General features: G+C 40.0%; 1 protein-coding gene and 1 pseudogene across 2 annotated transcripts; one reads left to right on the plus strand and one right to left on the minus strand.

The window, feature by feature from the left end:
* The first annotated feature begins 9963 nt into the window (after positions 1 to 9963).
* LOC116193472 lies at positions 9964 to 12870 on the plus strand (annotated as a pseudogene).
* A 97-nt stretch (positions 12871 to 12967) lies between these two features.
* Positions 12968 to 17634, minus strand: LOC116193471. Of its 2 annotated transcripts, XM_031522180.1 has the most exons (5): positions 17496 to 17634; positions 14454 to 14939; positions 14078 to 14301; positions 13438 to 13479; positions 12968 to 13317 (listed from the first exon to the last, which is right to left on the minus strand). In XM_031522180.1, the coding sequence occupies exons 1-5, from the start codon at positions 17549 to 17551 to the stop codon at positions 13190 to 13192; spliced, it is 936 nt and encodes a 311-aa protein (XP_031378040.1). In that variant the 5' UTR covers positions 17552 to 17634; the 3' UTR covers positions 12968 to 13189. The 2 variants fall into 2 exon arrangements, with proteins under 2 accessions (XP_031378040.1, XP_031378039.1); XM_031522179.1 differs by lacking the exon at positions 17496 to 17634 and having other exon boundaries at positions 14454 to 17196.
* Between the last annotated feature and the right edge of the window lie 5276 nt (positions 17635 to 22910).

A 22910-nucleotide genomic window follows, 5' to 3' on the forward strand; every position in this document is an offset into this window, starting at 1 on the left:
GCGAGACTCCTTCATAAATTGAGCCAAGATGGTAAAGAATAGCTAATTTCTGGCCTTGTAATGGTCAGATAGATAAGTCTCCCAATCAGCCATCTGTATATGCCAGGATTCGATAGTAAATCACTAGAACTCGTGGAAAGTCGATGACGCTGCTCCATGGGGAAAGATGATGGTCGCGATGCCAACATTCCACCTTCAGTTAAGATATCGATTACATATTTCCGTTGACTGAGGAAAAGACCAGAATTTATTCTAGTAACTTAAATACCAAGGAAGTACTTTAGAGGTCCCAAGTCCTTAATACGGAAACATTTATCCAGATATTCCTTAAATGAATTACAATGGTTAGAGTTATTGCCTACTATGATCAGATCATCAACATAGACCAATACTCCAAGAAAAATGTTATCTTGATGGAGGGTAAAAAAGAAATGATTTGCACCTGATTGAGTGAACCCATACTATCGAAAAGCATCAGCGAATTTTAAGAACCAATTCCTCGATGCCTGACGAAGTCCATATAGAGATTTGCTAAGTCTTCATACATCTCCACTCTTTGAAGCAGAGAAACCCGGAGGTAATTCCATGCATACTTCCTCTTCTAAGTCTTCATACGAAAAAGCGTTGTTCACGTCCATTTGATGAATGATCCATCCTCTTGCCATTGCAACCGTCAAAAGGCATTGCACGGTTACCAACCTGGCCACCGGTGCAAAAGTTTCATGAAAATCAATCCCCTCGACCTGGGTGAAGCCCTTCGCAACCAGCCAAGCCTTATAGCACTCCACACTTCCATCCGCTCGGCGCTTTACCTAAACACCCATTTGCAACCAATAGGGCGTTTACCAGTAGGAAGTTGTTCAATTGTTCAGGTCTTATTTACCTCGAGGGCATGAATTTCTTCTGCAATTGCCTTCCTCCGTCTCTGATCTCAGATAGCTTCTCGATAAGATGTAGGCTCTGTATCAGAGTCAATTGCAACTAGATATGCCTTGTGATGATTAGAAATATTGGAATAATCAATATACCTCTCAATGGGATAAGACATACTTGAGGAGTCCGAGGAAAGGGGTCTTATCGCGAGCAGTATGAACAATGTAGTCCTTGAAGTGTTTGGAACGATTAGAAACCCATTCAGATCGCCGCAAAACCATCTCATTACTTTTATCTTCTTCAATTGTCTCCAAATTAACATTCATTTTTTCCAAAAAAATGCGGCCCAGTTCAGAATCACTCCCCTTTACTTCTAGATTTCGACCCCTGTCTTCATTCGACCCAGAAATATTCTCTCTTTCCTCTAGAGTTCGGCCCGCATTATCCCTTGTTCGGCCCGGTTAAGAAAACTACGTGGGCCCCTTACTCTCCTTTGCTTATCGGCCTACCGCATGATATTTTTCTAGAGCCTGTTGAGCTGAACTGGACCCATCTCCATCTCTGGGCCTCTCCTTTGCCTTCGGGCTTGGCTTTAGTTGCCGAGTTGGGTTGGGCTATTCCTCCAAGTTGGATTGCCTCCTTGCTGACCCATCTCAGGAGTTGGGCCCGGATTCTTCAGTCTGCCTCCGTGGACTCATGGGCTAAGCTCCAACCAGAAATAATGGGCTCCATTTTCCTTGTTGTCTCGATTCCTCATTTTCCGTGGCAAAAGGAAAAATTGTCTGGCAAAACTGAACATCCCTCGATACCAACATTTGCCTATTATTCAGATCATAAAGTCTCCATCCCTTCTTCCCGTGAGGATATCCGATAAAAACACATTTGCGAGACCTAGGTTCAAACTTATCCTTGGTTCGCGTATGTGCATAACATAACGACCCAAAAACTCGTAAATTCGAGTAATTAGATGATTTACCAAAAAGTACCTCATGTGGACTTTTGTTATCGAGCAATAGCGTCGGAGTGATATTAATCAAGTGAACAGCTGTCGAGACAAACTCCCCCCAGAACCGTGTCGGTAATGAGCCTTGGAATATGAGTGCCCCTGCAACGTTGAGAATGTGCCGATGCTTCCTTTCTACTCTACCATTTTGCTGAGGTGTATCTGTACAAGACGTCTGATGCACGATGCCATGTGCATAGAAAAAGTCTTGTATCTCCTTCGACAAGAACTCCATCCCATTATCACTTCTTAGAACCTTAATCATGCAATTTAATTGATTCTTGATAAAATTATAGAAATCAATGATAAATCGCCGAGTTTCAGATTTTTCTTTCAGCAGATATACCCGCACACCTCGACTAAAATCATCCACAATAGTTAAGAAATAATGGGCTCCATAACTGGCCTTAACTCTATATGGCCTCCATAAATCACAGTGTGTTAACTGAAATGAGCACTCAGCTTTATTCATGCTCAATTGAAATTGTGAGCATATATGTTTCGCTCTAAGTCATACATCACACTCCTTATTACTTCTTTCACCGAAATCTAAATTAATACCATTCAATTTCATCAGACGAGATGGATGACCAAGCCTATGATGCCATAGATCCACAAATTCCTCTATGACTGCCTGGCATGTCTGCTGTGCTGTAGCCACTCGCCTTAGATAATAGACCCCCCTTGAAGCTCACCCATTCCAATCGTCCTCCTCGAGGTGCGGTCCTGTATAACGCATAGATTGCCGTAAATGTCACGTAACAGTTCATCTCTTTCGATAATTGTGCAATGGAAATTAAATTGCAATTGAAAGTCGACACATAAAGTACGTCTGTAATTTCCATCACGCCTGCAATTTTTGCATTTCCCGTTCGGGTGGCCTGTACCATGCCCTCGTTAGGAATATACACCGGTGCTCCGCCTTTGATTGGAATCGTTCTCGAAAAATTTTCGAGGCATCCCGTCATGTGCCTCGATGCACCTGTGTCCAAAATCCATTCATTTTGCAAATAAACAAAATTAAACTCATTACCAATGAGTTGGTTTGGGTTGATGGTGTTTTGTGACAACATGGATAATAGATGTTGGAACTGTTGATCGGGCAGGGCCTCTAGTCATTCAGTCCGTGAACTTGATGTATGTACCGCTTAGGCTACATTTGCCCGGTCTAGGCCTCGCTGAATCTGGGCCTTTCCTCGTGGCCCACTGCCCTGCTTGCCTAGTATCAGTCTGGGCCTTCTCTCTGCACTCACCTTGGACTTAGAATGCTAAGATGGGTATCCGATTAGGGCACAACACGTATTTTTCGTTTGGCCCATCTTCCCACAGTAGCTGCAGGTACCCTTCCCTTCCGCAGAGCTCTGCCATCTGCTTCCTCCAGTCCACCCGAGCTCTGCATCTTCTTTGGCGAGACAGATGGCCGATTCAGGCATGACTTCTAGAAACCTCATCACCATCTTCTACCGTTCCTCGTTCGCCACCATTTTATACACCTTGTTCAAATTCGGCAGCGACTCTATGTTGAGAATTGTGAATCGGATCGTGTTAAAATCCGAGGTCAGTCCCATGAGGAACTGATAGCACTTTTCCGCTTCTCTTTGTGCTGTAATGGTGGCGCTTGCCTCGCGACTACAGCCCGGATGCTCCAGGTAAAAACCTAGCTCATCCCATAGGAGCTTCAATTTGCCGAAATATTCCCGTACACTCAATCCCTCTTGTCTGAGAAGACAAATTTCGATCTTGATTTGGAAAACCCTAGACTGATTCCCTTCCGAAAACTTTTCCTTCAAGTCGTCCCATAAGTTCTTGGCGTCCACTGCGTAGGCCACCGTGGACTATGGTGTTAAAGAGCCACGCCAAAACTGTGGAGTTGCATCTTTCCCACCATTCTCTGAGGGTTCTTCATCTCCCGATTTCTTGAGAGAGCCATCGATAAAGGCAAGCTTGTTTCTTACCCGAAGCACGATAACCATGGCCCGTGACCATGTCAGGTAATTATCACCGTTGAGGGTGCATGCAATTACCTGAGCTCCTGTACTGTTTGATGAAGCTAGTCGGTAAACCAGCGGGACGTCTGTGATCCTCACTGAGCCATCCCCTGCCTTTTTGTCTTTGGATGAGTTACTGCCCTGTCTTGAGCTCTTCTCTTCATCACTGACGTCCGACATTTTGCAATTGAAAATATTCAATCGGTCTCGGAGCGTAGGCGCTCTGATACCATGAGAAGTTTGGAACAATCCAACTTAATTTCATTGATGATGATCGAATCAATAAATAAGCCGAGAGCCTTTACATGAAAAGGAAATTAATTATTCCTATATGACTAATATCTATGATTACTATATATGTTACAAGATGCCTATTATCTATGGATACTATCCATAATAATATTGAAGGATTGAAAACTTCTATTTTTAATAAGTATTCGCATATGTACGGGCTACTCTGACCAGTGTACTTTCATGATTCAGTTCTTTATTTTAAATTGTGTGCGCGTACATTATTAATTGGTTATTATGGTTATTGTTATTATTATTATTATTATTATTATTATTATGAGTGTTTTTATTTCCAACCGTTTTGTTTTATTTTTTATTTTTTACTGGTGAAAAAGTTCATTTTCTTCATAAGTATATGCTTATAAAATTTAGTTATTAATTAGAATGGTCCAATTATACAATGATCCAATTATAATATTTGTCTGGTACGTAGCTTACTCAGCCAAAAATAAATAAATCCGGTACGTAGCTTGGTTGCATATAACATTAGTATTTCTTTCTTTTGTCTTTGATTGATCATGAGGGCACAATAGTCTACATATAAAATTATAGAAAAACTCCAAAACCCTCCAAACCCTTTTACCAAACAAGATTTTTTAAACCCTTTTAAAAAACCTCCAAATCCTTCCCCTCCTAAATCTCCGTAATCCTCTAAATCCCTCCCGCTTCGAAACCTTCCTAACCCCTTCCTCAAACTTATTCAAACATAGTGTTAGGAAAATTGTAAATGTCGTGCATTTCTTTCCTATTCTTCAAAGATCATACTATATCTAGAAAAAAGTTGTAAAAAGACCGTGTTATTCCGTACTATTTTTTAAATGTCGTGCTATATTAAGAAAAAAGTACAAAGATCGTGTCTTTTTACATGATTAATCCATTTCTAATCATTCTCTTTGTTTTGGTCCTTCTCAATTACCTAATAAAGTACGGGATTACATATAGGTGAGAAACTTAAGATGTTTTCAGTCTTACCATCAGAATCATTCTTGTTCTGGATTTCAACTTACCATTGTCACAATGGGATTTTAGTATCCTTGATTTGTGGGGAAACTCTGCCTACACGGAGGAAGTTTACCAAGTGCAACGCACAATTCATGCTTATATTACATATAGCAATATATAGCCTATAGCTATGTATCGTGTACATTTGTCTTTTTCTTTTATTATTTTATTATAAGCATGTGTACATTTATCATTAGTACTTCACATCCGATCGTGCTTACCATATGAATGTGAACCTGTGCATCTATAGCATGGACAAAAAGAAAAAAAACAGAGTACGCTCACTTTTATTTCGAACAATTGATTTATATTTTTATTAATGAACGTCAAAGAATTTCAATTTTCAACATATATATATATAATTGTGACTTCACTATTTTTTTTATGAATAGTGACTTTACAAAATAGCCAAAGAAATTAGGGAAGCAAGCGCACGTACACAAATCTCAAGAATCTCAAGAATTACTAGGATCGCCATGTTTACAAAAAGGAACAAGCCATGCTAGCATTGGTACTTGCATCCATGGAAAATAATACACATCAAATTAAGAATTAAATAATCGATCTAATAAAGTTTATGCTATAGCGGTCAATCCAAATTTTCATTCATTCTAATAAATAAAGGACCTTAATTAAAGATGGATTTAAATGAAACAAATCAAAAAGTTAAGGGACTGGAAATAGTTTTTGAGGAGAACTATTGTGAGAATTAATTTGGAAAAGATGACTATTCCGGTCCTATGCCATGATTTGTATACTATATGTATGTGCATACATATACATATATATATATATGAATACATTTAGATGGCCGATTAATTGATGCAGGGTAGTTACTTGTCATGGAATCATATATTGACGAATTCTTACAAGACTACTTAGAGCAAGCTTAACTGAGGCATACAATTACATACATCAAAAATTGATTATGACAATAAGCTAAATTGTGTGCAGCCTAGTAGTGGGCATTGCAGCAGTATGTAACTAAAATTGTTCATGAAGATACATATTTATGTATATGTATATACATGTATGTACTCACATATTTGCATATTTGTTATTGTTACGGTGTACATGTTATTGCATATTTGTTATTGTATATATATATATGTATCTTGCACGTCTTCTGATAGTTACGAGAACGTATCCCCATGTATCAAATCGACTATACTATTCCTAAGCAACCGACTAGTGAGGACCATTTATAATTGAACCCTAATTGGCTACCTAAGGCAACTGATTATTCCTAATCCTCTCACAAATTAATCATGTTTTCCAAATCGAATTAATCTTAGGCTAGTCTATCCCGTGCCTAAATTTAGAATGTGACTCCCGAGTTCATCTAAATTGCTAGAATGATCTAGTTGTTGATCAGGCAATCACCAAGCTACTCTTTCATTAGTGATAAGGTTGAGCATTAGAAAAGAAGCAATCAGGGGGCCATCCACATAAGGCCTCAGTAGGACTTGATGTAGCCTAATGAGGCCAATCTTGTGTGGTTCGACATGTTGTCGCTTTTTTTCTTTTCTTTTGGCTATCGAGTTATATCTAGATTTAGCTCGACTTATCCCCTCAGTTCCATGAACTCCTTGTAATGCACATGATGGGTAAACTGGACTGACACTTGACTAATATCAATATATTGCATGGCTGACTTGAGGCTAATGGAGAACAATACTGCGTGGCTGAGTTGAAACTAATGGTGAAGAATGAAAGCATGATTGATCAAGTAGTCTATTCCGCTGGAAATTCTGAGTGTAATTCTTACTGCTACTCCCTTGAGATCCGTCTCGACCTCGTTTAATCATTAGATCAACCTTTTGTGCTGCAAATTGTTATGAACTAAACTGAAAAGAGGGTAGGCATATCCAGAGAGGTAGGGAAATAGGAGGAGAAATCTCAAATAGAGGGCGAGAGAAAGAGACCAAGGACAATAATTAATTTTCAGAGTTTTCTCATATATGGATATCTGCCTCTTACATCAGAAGCCCTTTTATGTGTGGGCTGATGATACCATCGCACAATCACCTCCACTTGCGTAACTAACTAAGTCTGAACAATTAAAAGTACTCCAACTAGTTATCTATTTCTCACACTTTCCCCCAGTATTCCTTCTTTATTACAATCTGGTCCCAAGATAGTTTGATCCATAACAACTTAAGTGCAGTAGATTGCACGACGATCGTAAATCCAACTAGAGGTGAAACTGATGAATATCAACAACCGCCCAGTAGCGACGAGCCGAACTAGAGATTGGATCATTGGAGCCTTCTCCAAGACCTCGCCGAGAATGCCGATTGGGAGGAAGGTGGCGGTGGCCACATACTATCACCATCCACATCCTCCGAGTGTAGTTCTCGCTGGGAAGCACTGACAATAGCGGGGGGAACCAACTCAGCAACAAAGCAAAAGCCCTTGCGAGCCGCGGCCAGCCAAGGACAAGGAATATATGAGGCTAAAGTGTGTGCGGTATTACAGTGGGTGTTGCTCCAGTATAAAATTAAAATTATTTATGAAGATACATATTTATGTATATGTATATACATATACATATTTTATTCTCTCTTCTCCTTCGTTTTCAATTTCAGCTCAGCAGCTTGATTTTTTATTGAACGTAAAAGGCTGATAAGAAATTAAATTAAAAGCTGCTTGGCTTTTTCCCTTTTTCTTCTTCATCTCATAAAACCATATAAATCCCTCTGGTGGATTAATGATGGATAACAATTCCCGTCTACGAAAACGGGTTCACATGCTTCCGTGTATGCACATTTTCAACTTCCCCTATGTAGGTCTGCTATAATTTGCAGTATGCAACTTTTCATGCAAAACCGTATGCTGTAATTATCAAAAACCACAAATGGACGTAAATACTAAATATGGCAACCAGCAAAGACAGAGGCAGTTTTGTGGCGGGCCCCGGTAATGCTACCGCCTGCCAATTCGGTTCGGTTAAGCTAACTATTGTTGGTCAGCCATTAAATATATGGCTGTCGTGCATGATAATGACCTTCGCTTATTATCACGAAACTCAATACAAGTGGTATCTTCCATTTCCCTTGTATATATCTCGATTTGACTTTATTATTATGCATCCAAACTGATTAAATGAACATGCCGATATGATAAGACTTTACTAAATATATCTATTTTTGTCAGAAACAGAAAGACAAGGAGATGAAGCTATGTCAGAAAGTGGATTTCGATTATAACAACAATAATTTGACCTTTATAAATGCATCCAATTGCTGACTTTGGTCATTAATAATTAGCAAAACCAACAAGCGTGTACGTCTGTAGCAGCCTTAAAATATATCATGTGGTAGTGATTTTCCAATTAAATTATTGAAAATTAAAATTATTTTTTTTCTATCCACGGCATTACGCGGGTGACATCCTAGTACAAATTTCTATAAAACTCAACTCTTTTTCTCTCTCTCTCCTCTTTATTGAAGGAATGAGAGGAGAGAGTTTGGTTTGTCATTTCAGACTATTCATATATATATATAATATACACAATATCTTATTATATTGCGCGTGCGTGTGTGTATATATATATATATATATAATGGTAATTAAGTAATGATTAAATTTCAAATCCACCCACACCCTACCGGCCGAATCTGAAGAGGAAGTTGTTTTGGAGTCTCTCTGAGGTTTGACCAAAGAAGACGGGATTGCTGATTGGGTGGAGACTAGCTCCAATCGGTGCTCGTTAAACGCTAGTAGGCTCTCAATGAGAGCTGTTGTTCGGCTTTAGGCTGCTAAACAGGCCACCTCCCTTCATGGGTCCGGATAAATTACAGATCGATTCATGCAGTTCTATAAATTTAGGAATTTCCTTTTAAGGGTGCAATTCAGCGACCAATATTTTGCTAAGGGGGAGAAGAGAGAGACCAATAGCCAGAGGAGAGAGGAGCCCAATTCTAAGTAAATTTTCGGCCACGGCAAGAGAAAATAGGTTCAAAATGCCGTTCAATAGAGATGATCAAACCAGCTGAACTGTTCAGCTAAGTAGTGTTCTCAATTTCAAAACTCATTTTCATTAACATCTTTTTAAATTATTACTTCGTCACATGAGATTAAAAATCACATATACGGAAAATGTGCAGTGCCTTGGCCGTCTTCGTTTTGATTTATTTACGTTTAATGCACCATTAATTGATAGATCTAGAATCAATTGAAACCTACCGTTACGGTAGGTTTCGAGTAGTAATCATATCAAAAATCGGATAGATCTAGGTTAGGGATGGCAGGATTTTGTAAACGGGTATTCCACCCATCTCATATCCTGATAGATGATTAACGAAATTTACTCGGTCACAGAAAGGGTTTGAAATTTGATATCAAAACCCCGTAAGGTTTAGGATGGATTTAACATTTTATCTCAAAACCCCCGAACCTGCTAAATGTGAAGTTAGTTCATTGCGCTTCATATTACCGACATTTACAAAATAAGCTTCTTTAACGTTACTCACTTCGAAGTGTTATGGTCTAATTTTCTCGAACATGTCATGAATTTTAAGTGTTGTAATTTTTCACGTTCATACTATTAACTTATGTAAGTATTGTTTATTTTTCTAGAACAGTTACTCGCATGGCATTTATATCTTAATATTTGTATATTTTTGTTATCTTGGATTATTTATTGTATTTTTACAGATAAAATGATAAGTTTATAGGGACTTTATTTAGTCAAACATATTAACAAGTGAAAAACATTTTTCAGTGGGCACTCATTAAATTAGTTTTGACGGGTTTTAGAATTTTTCTTTAAAATCTTAATGAGTTCGGAAAATTTTGAGATTAACTTTAATTAACGGAAATGGGTATAAGAATATTGCGGTACCAGACTCTACCAAGTGTCATCCCTAGTCCGGGTAGGATATCGATGAATCGGTTTAATTTGGTTCAGATCCGGTCCGGATTCCGGTTCGGATTTAATGGTACGGGATACCAAGATCGGAATTGGAACCGGTTCAACTCTTCCTCCCCTCCACCCGACTCTTTTCCTGTCATCTCTCACTTCTCGCCGTCGTCACTCTCTGGCCAGCCCTTCCTTTACCGGCGCGACGTGCTGCTCCTTCCGGCGCCACCGCGACCAGCTTCTGCTCCAAGCCCAACGCGACCGGCTGCTGTTCTAACCTCCTGCTCCACCGCTGAGAGACTAGGCAATGGCAGGGCGCATCAGATCGAGACTTCCCCTCCTCAAACGGTTTATCGCCACAGCCGATCCTCTGTCCGCTCAAAGGTCCACAATAGTCCAGCAGTCGCTGCTCTGCCCTGCCTTCTCCGCATCTGAGGTAACTACTGCACTGGTGCCATGATCATAAGATTGACTCTTAATCGGTTTCATTTCTCAATTCTCAGAGCTTGACTTCTGATGCAATGGGGCATTGCAAAGGGTTTAGAACTAGATACAATTGATGAGCTTAGTCGACTAGCTTAATCAAATGTTTGCACCTTTATGCCGAAATACTTGTCGTGTAGCCATGTGATTTTCCGCCTTTTTTGGTAAGTTGACATGCTATCTTGTTGTTTGAATTTTGCAGTGTTCAAGAAATTATGCTACTTCATCATCAACCTCAAAGGCTGAAAATGTAAAGGTAATATGATTCGGCATCCTCCAAATTGTTAAAGCTGAAATTGAGTGTCTCGATTTGTATCTGCTAGCAAAATTATGCATTTGGTCTCCTAAGGATTTATCCTGAAGAAGGGTATCAAACTTATTATGTCGGAATGGTTAAGTGAGAACATAATGGAAAAGAAAGGGGTGTCTTCGATGTTCAAGATAAAGGCCATACTTGATTGAACAATGGCTGACTTCAAGATAAAGGCTATACTTGATTGAACAATGCCTGACTCAGTTGAAACTTCCATGGAGTGAGGAAGCGTACATTGTTTAGGTGCTAATGCTAATACATTATCGCACATAGTTTTCTGATGAAACAATGTTGTAATGTGCTCTGTGCTACTAGACACACTCTCTATCCTGAAAACCATCAAATGGTAATCTTCTTGTGTGAAGGACAGAAATAAGTGATTGAAAATTTGAGATTCTCCATTTTTGTAATCTGTTGAGTATTACATTTACAGGTACCTCTAGCTCTATTTGGTGGCACTGGAAATTATGCTTCTGCATTGTAACTTTCAGCAGTCAAAGCCAATGCTTTCGACAAGGTTGAGTCAGAGCTTCTTGACCTTGTCGAGGCTTCCAAAAGAAGTACTACCTTTGGACAGTTTATGAAAGACTTGTCGGTGCCCAAAGAAGTCAGATTGAAGGCCATCAATGCCATTTGTGATGAAGCTAAACTTTCAGACATCACTAGGAATTTCTTGGGTATGATATGCTGCTTCTCTTTTGATATGTCTTTTTTGGCTTGTCTATCACTATTGTCCAGATGTTACGTGTTGCATCTTTGATTCTAGCTAGTCTGTTAGTTATCAGGCTGACTATTTCAACTCCCCTGATTTATTTTTCAGCTTAAATCAAGTACTGTTTGTGCTTAGTCCCTGATCTTTATTCATTTTTCTAGTTGTATTGGCTGAGAATGGGAGGCTCAGAAACATAGAGAGCATCACAAAGAGGTTCATCTAGTTGACCATGGCACATAAAGGAGAAGTCAATGTCACTATGACTAGTGTCATTGTGAGTTTTTCCTCCTTGCTTGGGATGCTCCTAATTTCAGATTAGAACAGGATGTTTAATATTTATGTTTGATTCAAATGTTTCTAATGAAAAATGACAAATAGATCATGATATGATGCATCTGCGTAAGACGTTTGCAGATTATGAATTGACCTTCATTGTTATTGTATAGCATTTTTTGGGGCCTGTCACGTATTGATTTCTTAATTCTCTTTTACCTTTTTAATAATAAATAAGAGAGTTTCATTGATATGGCGCCACAAAATGCACAGAAAAAGTTTCAGAAGCATGACATGTCGACAAATGCAATTAAGTTCCACCTCTACTTATTAATACATCTTTCTATTTGTGGTCAAAGAAACAAATTCATCTTTCTTTGAGGTGATCCTCAGTGCAGAAAGCCTTTGAATGAAGCCTTTCTTATGTTCTTTTCTGATTGTTCGTCTCTTTATAGCACCTGCCACCTGAAGAGGAGAAAGAGCTGAAGAAGACACTCCAAGATATAATTGGGAAAGGGAAGAAAGTAAAGATCCAGCAGAAGGTACGCTGCCTGGCACTCGCTTTGTATCAGTTTCAATGTCAAAGGATTCAGTTTCCGCTTGTTGTGAATGCTGGTGAATCTAGTAGTCTCTATCTCTTAACAGATTGATCCCAGCATCCTTGGTGGGCTTGTGGTGGAATTCTCACAGAAGGTTTTCGACATGTCCATCAAGACTAGGGCTAAGCAAATGGAGAGGTTCTTGCTAGAGCCCATCACTGACATCTTTTAAACTCGGTTTTGTCGTTGAATGAATCGGCATAAACCTATCCAACGTTAAGAGGAAGGCAAGCCTTGATACTCCCTCCTTTTGGTTTCGGTTGCTCGAGCCCATACCTGTACCGGGTGTAATTTGTTCAATAAGAGAGCTGCTTTCCATTTACATTTGTCTCGAAAATAGAACTCTACTGTAACGTTAGGCCGCACCAAATGAATTCTACTTTACATTTATTTTGGAAGTAAATTCTACTCTAGGTGTACATGAATCAGGATATGATAGCATTATTGATCGGGATGGGATTGGATGGGATGCGATGTCTAATGAATTTTACTATTTTATATAGTCCTGTTCTCTCTACAAACGCCTCCCATCATTGGCGGCAAAGAGAAAAATTGACAGGCCACTGTAAAAGTAAAATTGTGAGGTTCTCTATCTTGTATTATATATAAAATAATTATGGATAACCAAACAAATTATCAAAATCAGCTTCAAATTAAAGCAGAGAAAAGGCCAACCCTACAGCCAAGAAAAGCATATCAAAGAAATGATGCACTTACTACAAGGCATCTTTTTTTTTTTTTTTTTTTGGTTAAAATAAATGAGTTGTTCGAACTTTTTTTTTCTCCTTTTAAAAGAGGCGATTCTCATTGGTTTGGACCCCACAGGTGACAGGTGCTTTAGCCCTCACTTTCTTGAAGAACCAAATCCCAGCCCCAACTCCTATCGCTGCTGCTGCTGTCACCCCGGTCACTGTCCCTGCAGTGCGCCCACCCAAACAAACAATTAACCAACCAAAACAGATCAAATTGCAGATGATGAAGATCCACATATCATATTGAAAACCTCATTCTGATACAAATTAATTCCTTTGTTTACCTGCAATGACTCCAGCACTGCTGTGCCCGGAAGTTCCGTAATCTGCAGAGAATTGTCTGAACCGATTAGGAAGAAAGCATTTGCCTCTTGACACAGTTACACAAGTTAACAACTTGGGATGTGTTAGTTATGTGAAACGTGTTGTCGTGAAAGTTTTACAGTTGCGGCACCGTCTAAATCGTATCAAGAGATCAACCTTGCTTGAGGAATGTTTGTTGGGTAACTGACAAGCACTCGATGCATGGAACTGATCGGACAGAGGCTGTGCATGGATAGTAGGGACTGAAACCCAACTTTGACACAGTGTCTGGCCAAAATAAAGACTTCGATGCAATGTCAAATTTTTAGACAAAGAACAACTGCACCTGTTCTAAATGGTCTCAAACATTGTGCAATCGTAGCTTCATCTCATTTCAACCGACATTGAGAGCTATCAGTAAAGGATTAAAAATCTTTGACTCGAGATGGAACTACTCTTATTAACCGTTTTTTGATTGGGAAACCAAGGGTCGGACTTAAGAATGTTATCAAATCTGTTTTGCATATACAAGTACTTGGGAAGGAACCAAAATCGGGCAATGCGGTCCCATAAGTCAGCTACATAAATGCTTACATTTTAATCAGAATCAACAAAACATACCTTTGCAATAAGAAGTGACATTCTTCTCACCACAGAGGCAGAGGAAATTCTCAGTTTGGGGATCAAAACCGCAGGTTCCACCTCCCTTTAGAGTATCCTGACACTGAAGGCAATGCGTAGTCACCGGAATATCAAAATCGACCCGAATGCCATACTCAGCCACCTGATCATACTCGCTCGTCCCGACATTCCTCCAGTACACACTCGTGTAACTTGTGCAGTGCCTTGGAAATTTATATGCGCAGAAAATTACACAAATTCTTATTTTATAAGTAGTCATCCAGGATATTATATGTTACTGCAATGTCCGTAACATAAAAACATATATCTCGACTCTCTGTGTTACGAAGAACTCAACTGTAGATGACAACATTACCTGAGCATCATCCTTAAGGATTCTGTTGCTTTCGGATAATAAGAGCAGCAGGAGCTCTCCCGTAATGCTGATGAACATTCAGGCAGGTGCCTGCATAGATAACTCGAGCTGTCACATGAGGAGTCGCACCGATCAGGGAAGCGCTCGCAGAATATGGGCTTCGGCTCTATGATCACATCCTTCTCACTACAATTGAAAAATAAGTAGTCATTCTGAGGGGAGAGGGAGAGGTGTGTGCTCGTGTCAAGGCTGAAGGCTCGGGTGGGCCGGAAATGGTCCATGTCCTGGCAGTTCCACATGTATGGGTCGGTCACAAGGAGGTGCGGGTCCGCATAGCTTATGTTATGGACCGGATACCGCCCTGATGGGGTGCGCAGCTCGAGAGTGCCCGTCTCTGAGCATATGAGGAGGCGGCGGTAGTACGGGCTTCCACAACCGTCATCGATCCCAAAGGGATAGTTGATGGGTATATCGCCACAGGCAGTTCTGCAATGCGTTTTCTGAGATACAATCGGGACGACAAAGAGATAGCAAGAGAGGATTATCACTGAAATGAGTGAAGAATATGATGCAGTTGAAGGAGGTGTAGTTCTTGATGTTGATGATGTGTAGGTGAGGAAAGAATCCATCAGGGATGTGGTTTAAGTTAGGCTCACGATTTTTCTTATGGAACATTAAATTTGTATACTCCGATCCCAAACAAAAGCAAATGTGGTGATTAAAAGTGAATATTATTAAAAAAGGGTTGGTGTAGTGGCATCTTCCTTTACTTAAAATCAAAAGGTCTCACGCGGGGAATTTTATAGCGCAATCAATAAATTTGATTTTGTTATATCATCAAGTAAATTACTAAAAGTATAAGTGAAAATTATAAGTATTTTACTAAAGAACTAAGTAAAGTTCTTCAAAATTTGGGCATTTTATTTCAAAATTTGAATAGTTCAATTCGAAATTTGTGTAATTTGCTTCGAAATTTATGCAACTTACTTTCTCTTTCTTTTTTATGAGTGGAACTTACTTATTCTAGTAGTAATTTACTACAAATTTAAGTAATGTACTAGGAATTGTAGTAATTTATTTTGATTGTATAGTGCCTTTGATTGCAGCATATTCCATTTCGTCTCATATTCAATTTCCGAGTTTGGTTGGCCCATTAAGGAATAAAACTTTGCCGATTAAGGATTTTTTTCTATTCGTAAGATTCAAACTTAAGATTTTACTTAAGAAGAATAAGTATCAAATCATTTAAACTAACCAATTTCCTTAGCCTAACATCCAATTTTCACTAGTATGCCATCCATACCCTTTATTTCCATATCTCACTATCTAGTATCTCCTTCTAGGCTAATGGACCCCTGTTCTAACCCCAAAAAAAAGAAAAAGAAAAAGAAAAAGAAAAATTATCAATGTATGTCTGAAAATTGAAAAGAAGTGGGAAACAGAAAAAGACTATTGAAGAGAAAGGTGGTTTGGTGCATTAACATCGCTCTCGACCTATCAACAGAAGATTTAGGTTTATTCCCACTAATACTTCCCGTACTCTTTTATATTTGCATTCCAATATATCTCTTTATAACACCATGTACCTTTGTCAGTAATCGAGGGGAAAAAATAATGTGGAATAAGTCTTAATGAGAAATAAAGAATCTCTAAGTAGTGTCCTTTTCGCTTTTTCCTTGTGCAATAATGTTTCTTCTAGCTTTTATCTGCTTTATTCTGGTTATATTTTGTGCTCTTCCTTTCGAGTGTTGAGTATATAAGAAGAGAAATTTGTAGTTTGAATGGCTTTTCTTGGTTCTTTATCTTTTCGGGTAATCTAGTTTGGAATCTCTATGTGAAAAACTCGATTGTTCAGTCAGAGTTTGCTTGCTAGCAAATCGTTATTTTCCATATATCGCAGCTATAACTTGCTTGAAATAAATGACAAATTACCTCTTCATGCAGATTAATTTCGAAAAATAAAATATGAAGATATTTTCTACCAGATCTTCAATGTAAAATGTACTGACATTAATGAGAAATAAAGAATCTCTGAGTAGTGTCCTTTTTGCTTTTTCCTTCTGCAATAATGTTTGTTCTAGCTTTTATCTGCTTTATTCTGGTTGTATTTTGTGCTCTTCCTTAAGAGTGTTGAGTATATAAGAAGAGAACTTTGCAGTTTGAATGGCTTTTCTTGGTTCTTTATCTTTTCGGGTAATCTAGTTTGGAATCTCTATGTGAAAAACTCGAATGTTCAGTCAGAGTTTGCTTGCTAGCAAATCATTATTTTCCATATATCGCAGCTATAACTAGCTTGAAATAAATGACAAATTACCTCTTCATGCAGATTAATTTCGAAAAATAAAATATGAAGATATTTTCTACCAGATCTTCAATGTAACATGTACCGACATTACATCTGGATTATTGGAAAGCAATTAGTACTGGAAGGTATATCCAACAGACAGTAATTAATGAGGATTGATAGGAAATCGAATTAAAATATTGATGAAACTTTTTCAATTTGATCGGAATAAACTATGGATGCATTAAAACCACAACTATTCTAAATACCAAAATGTCGGTCCTATACTAATATTGAAAATAAGAGTGTTGTTATATCCTCTTAATAAATTAATCTAAAAGTCCTCCTATTACTCAAAAAAAAAAATCCTTCCTTAATTCAAAATTCCACTCATAATAACATGAGTTGCAACTATACAATATTCAAGGACTATTCAATAGATGTAGATAGGATTTTAAATTAGGAGGATTTTTATGCACACCAATCAAGATGATTTAGCATTTTTGTCATAATTATACACACACACACACACAAAATATATATATAGAGAGAGAGAGAGCTTGCTGGGGAATTAGGGCTCACGGTCCTGAGCACTCGGGGCCGTGAGCTAGTTGTAGGGCTCATGACCGCATATTATGGAAAGATGTACCTTCCATTGTAACTTATGTATATATCCCTGTATGCCATTCTTAGGATATCCAAGTTTAGCCATAGATATTTGCTTTCCTTTTATTTATCGAACTTGGTTGTATACATACCCTTTTAGATGAATGAAACGAGGTATCTTCTTCTCGCCAAATTCCGATCTTGACATGGTATCAGAGCAGTGGTCTTGAGGCCAGCCGACTCATCTCTTTGTCGGCTAGTATAGTCGAGCTTCATCTGCAAGAGACTCTTGCTGGGAGTCATCCTTCACGTTTCTGATCTATCCCATAAATTTCTCTTCTTTTTTTTTCCTCTCATTTTTCCACGTTCTCTCTGAGTTATCATCATGTTGAAAGCTGCAGACCAGAATACTTCGGGTGGAGGCGTACCGCTCGTCTATGTCTTCACTCCTTCTGATGGCCCTGGTACTCAACTTATTTCCTGCAAACTCAATGGCAGGAATTACAATACTTGGTCTCAAGCAATTCAAACGACACTTCAGGCTAAGAACAAGCTCAGTTTCATCGAAGGCAAAATAGCACAACCGGCAGAAGGAGAAGCCTATCATGAGCAGTGGGTGACATGTAATTCAATGTTAGTCTCGTGGATTTTTAATCACTTGGATGATGAAGATTTGCGAAACTCAGTTGCAGGGGCAAGGAACGCAAAAGTGCTCTGGGACGATCCGTTTTTCTCAGGGCAATGAAATAAGGATTCATCAATTGAAGACAGATAATTACCTACTCAGACAAGAAAAGAGGACAGTCTCTGAGTAATTTTCGAAATTAAAGTCTCTTTGGGACGAATTAGACTTATACCTTGATTTGCCGGCTTGTACTTGTAATGCCGGAATTCAACTCGCTGCTCACAAAGAAAGAGAGAAAACACATCAGTTCCTCATCGGGCGAGTTCTCGACAATTCGTTCACAGATTCTAAGCATGGACCCCTTACCGAATGCAAATAGAGCCCACTCCATGGCCGCACATGATGAAGCTCAGCGCCTTATCACCCAGGGCAGAAATTCTAACACGGAGGCGATCGGTTTTGCGGCCAAAATCAGTACTGAAACTGGGGGCAGCGCTAACCCTAATTTCGGCTTCAACAGAGGCGATTTCAAGCCTCGGGGCCGTCCTTTCTGCGACTTCTGTGGGCGAAACGGCCATTATCGGGCCACCTGCTATCAGCTACATGTATACCCAAACTCTGAGCAGACGAACCAGAGGAACTCGAAGGGCAGCTCATCGGGGCAGTTTCGGCAGGGAGGAGGAAGGAGTTCGCTGTCATCGTTCCCTCCGCAGCAGCGTGGGGGAAGCTTCAGTCAATCTCAATCTGGAGGCCCATACACAGTCGGCCCATCCCAGACGAGATCAGCCCAATTCAATCGTGGGCAATGGAAGCCCAATCAATCTTCTCACCAGTTTTTTAATCCTGGCCCAGGGAATTACACTGCAGCCCAGGCCCATATAGAGCAGCCCGCGGATTTAAATAACCTGGCCCATTTATCCGAGGCTCAGTTACAGCAGCTTGTTTCCATGGTTTCTCGCGATGATAGTGAGATAAATCGATTAAGTGGTGAGAATTTTGTGCCCGTTTCTTCAGAATTTAATTGAATTATTGATTCGGGAGCTTTACGACAAATGACTGGTAGCTTGGCTAGTCTTTTTGATGTCATTCCTATTAATGATGGTCCCACTACTCATATCCCGAATGGGACAACGAAAGCTACCTTTATGGGCAAAGTTTCATTTGGAGCCAATTTGATTCTTCAGAATGTCCTTTATGTGCTAGATTTTACTTGTAATTTACTATTTGTGGCTCAATTAGTTCGGGAACTTAATTGTAGTATACACTACATCTCTGGTCTTTATTTGATTCGAGACTGCACATCGGGGAGAACGATTGGAGTGGGTGAGTTTCACGGGGTGGTCTGGCTTCTACGACGAGTATCTTCATCCATTCAGAGACTACGGGCAATGAGAGCAGATAGTGAAGATCTTTGGCACAAGCATTAAGTTTGAGAATGATGCTATTTCTATTTATGGTTCAGACAATAAACTATGTGACGTGTGTTGCCGAGCGAAACAAACACGTTCTAGTTTTCCAATTAGTTCAAACAAAGCTTCTTTCCCGTTTCAACTGGTTCATTGTGACATATGGGGACCTTATAAGGTCTCATCTATTTCTGGTGCCTGATACTTCTTAACAATTGTAGATGATTATAGTCGTGCTGTATGAGTTTATCTTTTACGGGACAAATCGGAGGCACAAGGTTTCCTGATCAATTTTTGCAAGCTGGTCAGGAATCAGTTTGATCGGACGGTGAAAACAGTGAGAAGCGATAATGGGTCAGAATTCATGAGCCGAGTTGTTCAAGAATATTTCTCTGATAACGGCATCTTCCATCGAACTTCGTGCAATGACACCCCTCAACAAAATGGAAGGGTTGAGTGCAAGCACCGTCGCATTCTCAATGTAGCTTGGGCTCTGATGTTTCAAGCTTCACTTCCTATAGATTTTTAGGGAGAATGTGTTTCCGCGGTGCCACATCTCATTAATCTCACACCTTCAAACATTTTGTCAGGCAAGACACCGTTTGAACTTCTTTTTCGTAAGAAACCATATTATCGACATATTCGTGTTTTCGAATGTCTCTGTTATGCACATCTTAATCCTCATCTCAAGGATAAATTTGGACCACGATCACGACGGTGCATTTTCATTAGATATACATTTGGAAAGAAGGGTTGGAAAGTATATGACTTGGAGAATCGTGAGACTTCTGTTTCTTGAGATGTACGCTTCTGTGAAACCGAGTTTCCATTCAACAATATGTCTCCATCTAGCTCAGTTCACACGGCTGTCAGATTTTTAGATAATTCAAGCCTAGGTTTTCAGGGGGAGACATTCAATCCAACAGAGGCCAGTTCAGCCCTTTCTATCGTCCGGTTCAACATATGCCAACTCAGCCCATCCACCGTCCTGTCCAGCGGAGCCCAGATCGGCCCATCCTTCGCCCAGTCCAACAGAGCCTATTTCAGTTGGGCCCAATTCCGCTGAGCCAAATTCGGCTGAGTCCTGCACCAAAAAATGGGTCTCATCTGGTCCAAAACTGATTCGACTCAGCCCAGTCTGCCCACTTCACACAGTCCACCCGCTTCACCCATCTCCACTGCACCTGATCCGGTCTCTCCTTCTCCAGCCGACCCAACTGCTCTGCCCAAACCTCCAACATATAGTATAGCGCTTTCTAAGGCTCCGCGCAATATTCGGAAACCAAGTTGGCTTCATGCCTATGTCTCTCACACTGCTCGTTGATTGGGCTTCCCCCCACTCCCCATCCTCCCACCCACTCCATCGCACTCTTTAGGTACGTCTCATCCCCTAGAGCATTATCTCAATTATTCTGATATAGATGCCACACAATTGTCGTTCCTTACCGCAATTAATTTAGAAACAGAGCCAATGACTTATTCCCATGCTGCCAAGGATCACCGGTGGCGCCTTGCCATAGCAGATGAAATTCAAGCTCTTGAGGATAACGGTACGTGGATTATTCAATCACTACCTTCTGGGAAGAAACCCATAGGATGTAAATGGGTTTTTAAGATTAAAAAATGGGCGGATGGCACTGTGGAACGTTACACGGCTCGACTCGTAGCCAAGGGTTTCACACAGATTGAAGGAGTCAATTTTCATGAGACTTTTGCTCCTGTGGCAAAACTAGTTACGGTACGTTGTTTGTTAACTATTGTTGTTGCTAAGCAATGGGAGCTGCATCAGCTGGATGTCAACAATGCTTTTCTCCATGGGGACTTGGATGATGAGGTTTACATGTCTCTTCCTCCTGGTTTTCGTTCCGCTCATCCTAACTAAGTCTGCCGATTACGGAAGTCTCTATATGGTCTTCGTCAAGCTTCTCGTAACTAGTATTCAAAATTTGCCACAGCTCTTATTCAATATGGTTTTCAACAGGTAGAGGTTGATCATTCTCTGTTCACTTTTTCTCATGATGGCGTTTTCCTTGCCGTTCTCGTTTATGTGGACGATATGATTCTTGTGGCTACCGACTCTCTCTCCTGCACTCATTTTAAGAATTATCTCCACAAATGCTTCCACATTAAGGATCTTGGTCCTTTATCCTATTTCTTGGGAATAGAATTCATTCGCAGCAGTTCTGGTCTCTTTCTCAATCAACGTAAGTATACTCTCGACATTCTCACAGAGTCTAGTATGCTAGGTTCTCGTCCTGCTTATTTCCCTATGGAGCAACAACATCAGTTATCCAATGATAGTGGTGATCATATCTCTGATCCGAGTTAGTACCGTCACCTCATTGGTCGTCTCCTGTATCTCACCATCACTAGACCAGAGCTTCGCTACCCTATTCATGTCCTTTCACAGTTCCTCCAAGATCCTCGTTAGGGCCACTGGGATACCGCTATACGGGTGCTTCGATATCTCAAGCAATCTCCTGGCCAAGGAATTTTTCTTCGGCCAACTTCTCTATCTTTAACAGCTTACTGTGATGCAGATTGGGCTAGTTGCCCAATGACTCGATGGTCTTTGACTGGATATTTCATCACTTTAGAAGGCAGTCCTATCTCTTGGAAGACCAAAAAGCAAACGACAGTCTCGAAGTCCTCCGCTGAAGCTGAATACCGGGCCATGACCACGATTGTTAGTGAACTCTTATGGCTCCGACCTCTCCTCAACTCTCTTGATGTCTATCGTGCAGGTCCAATGCATCTATTCTGTGACAACCAAGCAGCTCTTCATATCGCCTCTAATCCAGTTTTCCATGACCGCATCAAGCACATTGAAATAGATTGCCATTTCATTAGGCATCATTTGCGCTCTGGAGTTGTAGCAACATCCCACGTGTCTTCGTGCTTTCAACTGGTATGCATCTTTACTAAGACACTTGGGCGTGATCAGTTTTATTTTCTCCTCAGCAAGTTGGGAATTCGAAATCCTCATTCTCCAACTTGAGGGGGGAGTATTATGGAAAGATTTACCTTCCATTGTAACTTATGTATATATCCTTGTATGCCATTCTTAGGATATCCAAGTTAAGCCATAGATATTTGCTTTCCTTTTATTTATCGAACTTGGTTGTATATATACCTTTTAGATGAATGAAACGAGGTATCTTCTTCTCGCCAAATTTTGATCTTGACATCGCAAGCTAGTTGTAAGGCTTGCGATCCTCTATGAGCCCTTGATCCAGATCCGGCTAGCAAGACCAGACTTGACCATGATGAGGCTAGATCTAACTTCGCCAGCTCGAGAGCAGCCGAGAAAAATGGCTACTTTTGCCAAAAGCGGACTCCGACAGCAACTGCAAAGGCGGATAGGGTGGCAGTACTAAAGAATACATAGGTGGCGTGCTGATTGGCCCAATAATCATGTGATTACAATTAAGGTTGAAAAACAAACAAAATAATTAGAACTACATGCACAATAATAACGTAACCATATTCCGATTGCAGCAAACTAAATGGGACACGAATCAATCATTGGCGTCTTG

The sequence above is a fragment of the Punica granatum genome, chromosome 2 (genome assembly GCF_007655135.1).
Source record: "Punica granatum isolate Tunisia-2019 chromosome 2, ASM765513v2, whole genome shotgun sequence".
Taxonomy (NCBI): domain Eukaryota; kingdom Viridiplantae; phylum Streptophyta; class Magnoliopsida; order Myrtales; family Lythraceae; genus Punica; species Punica granatum.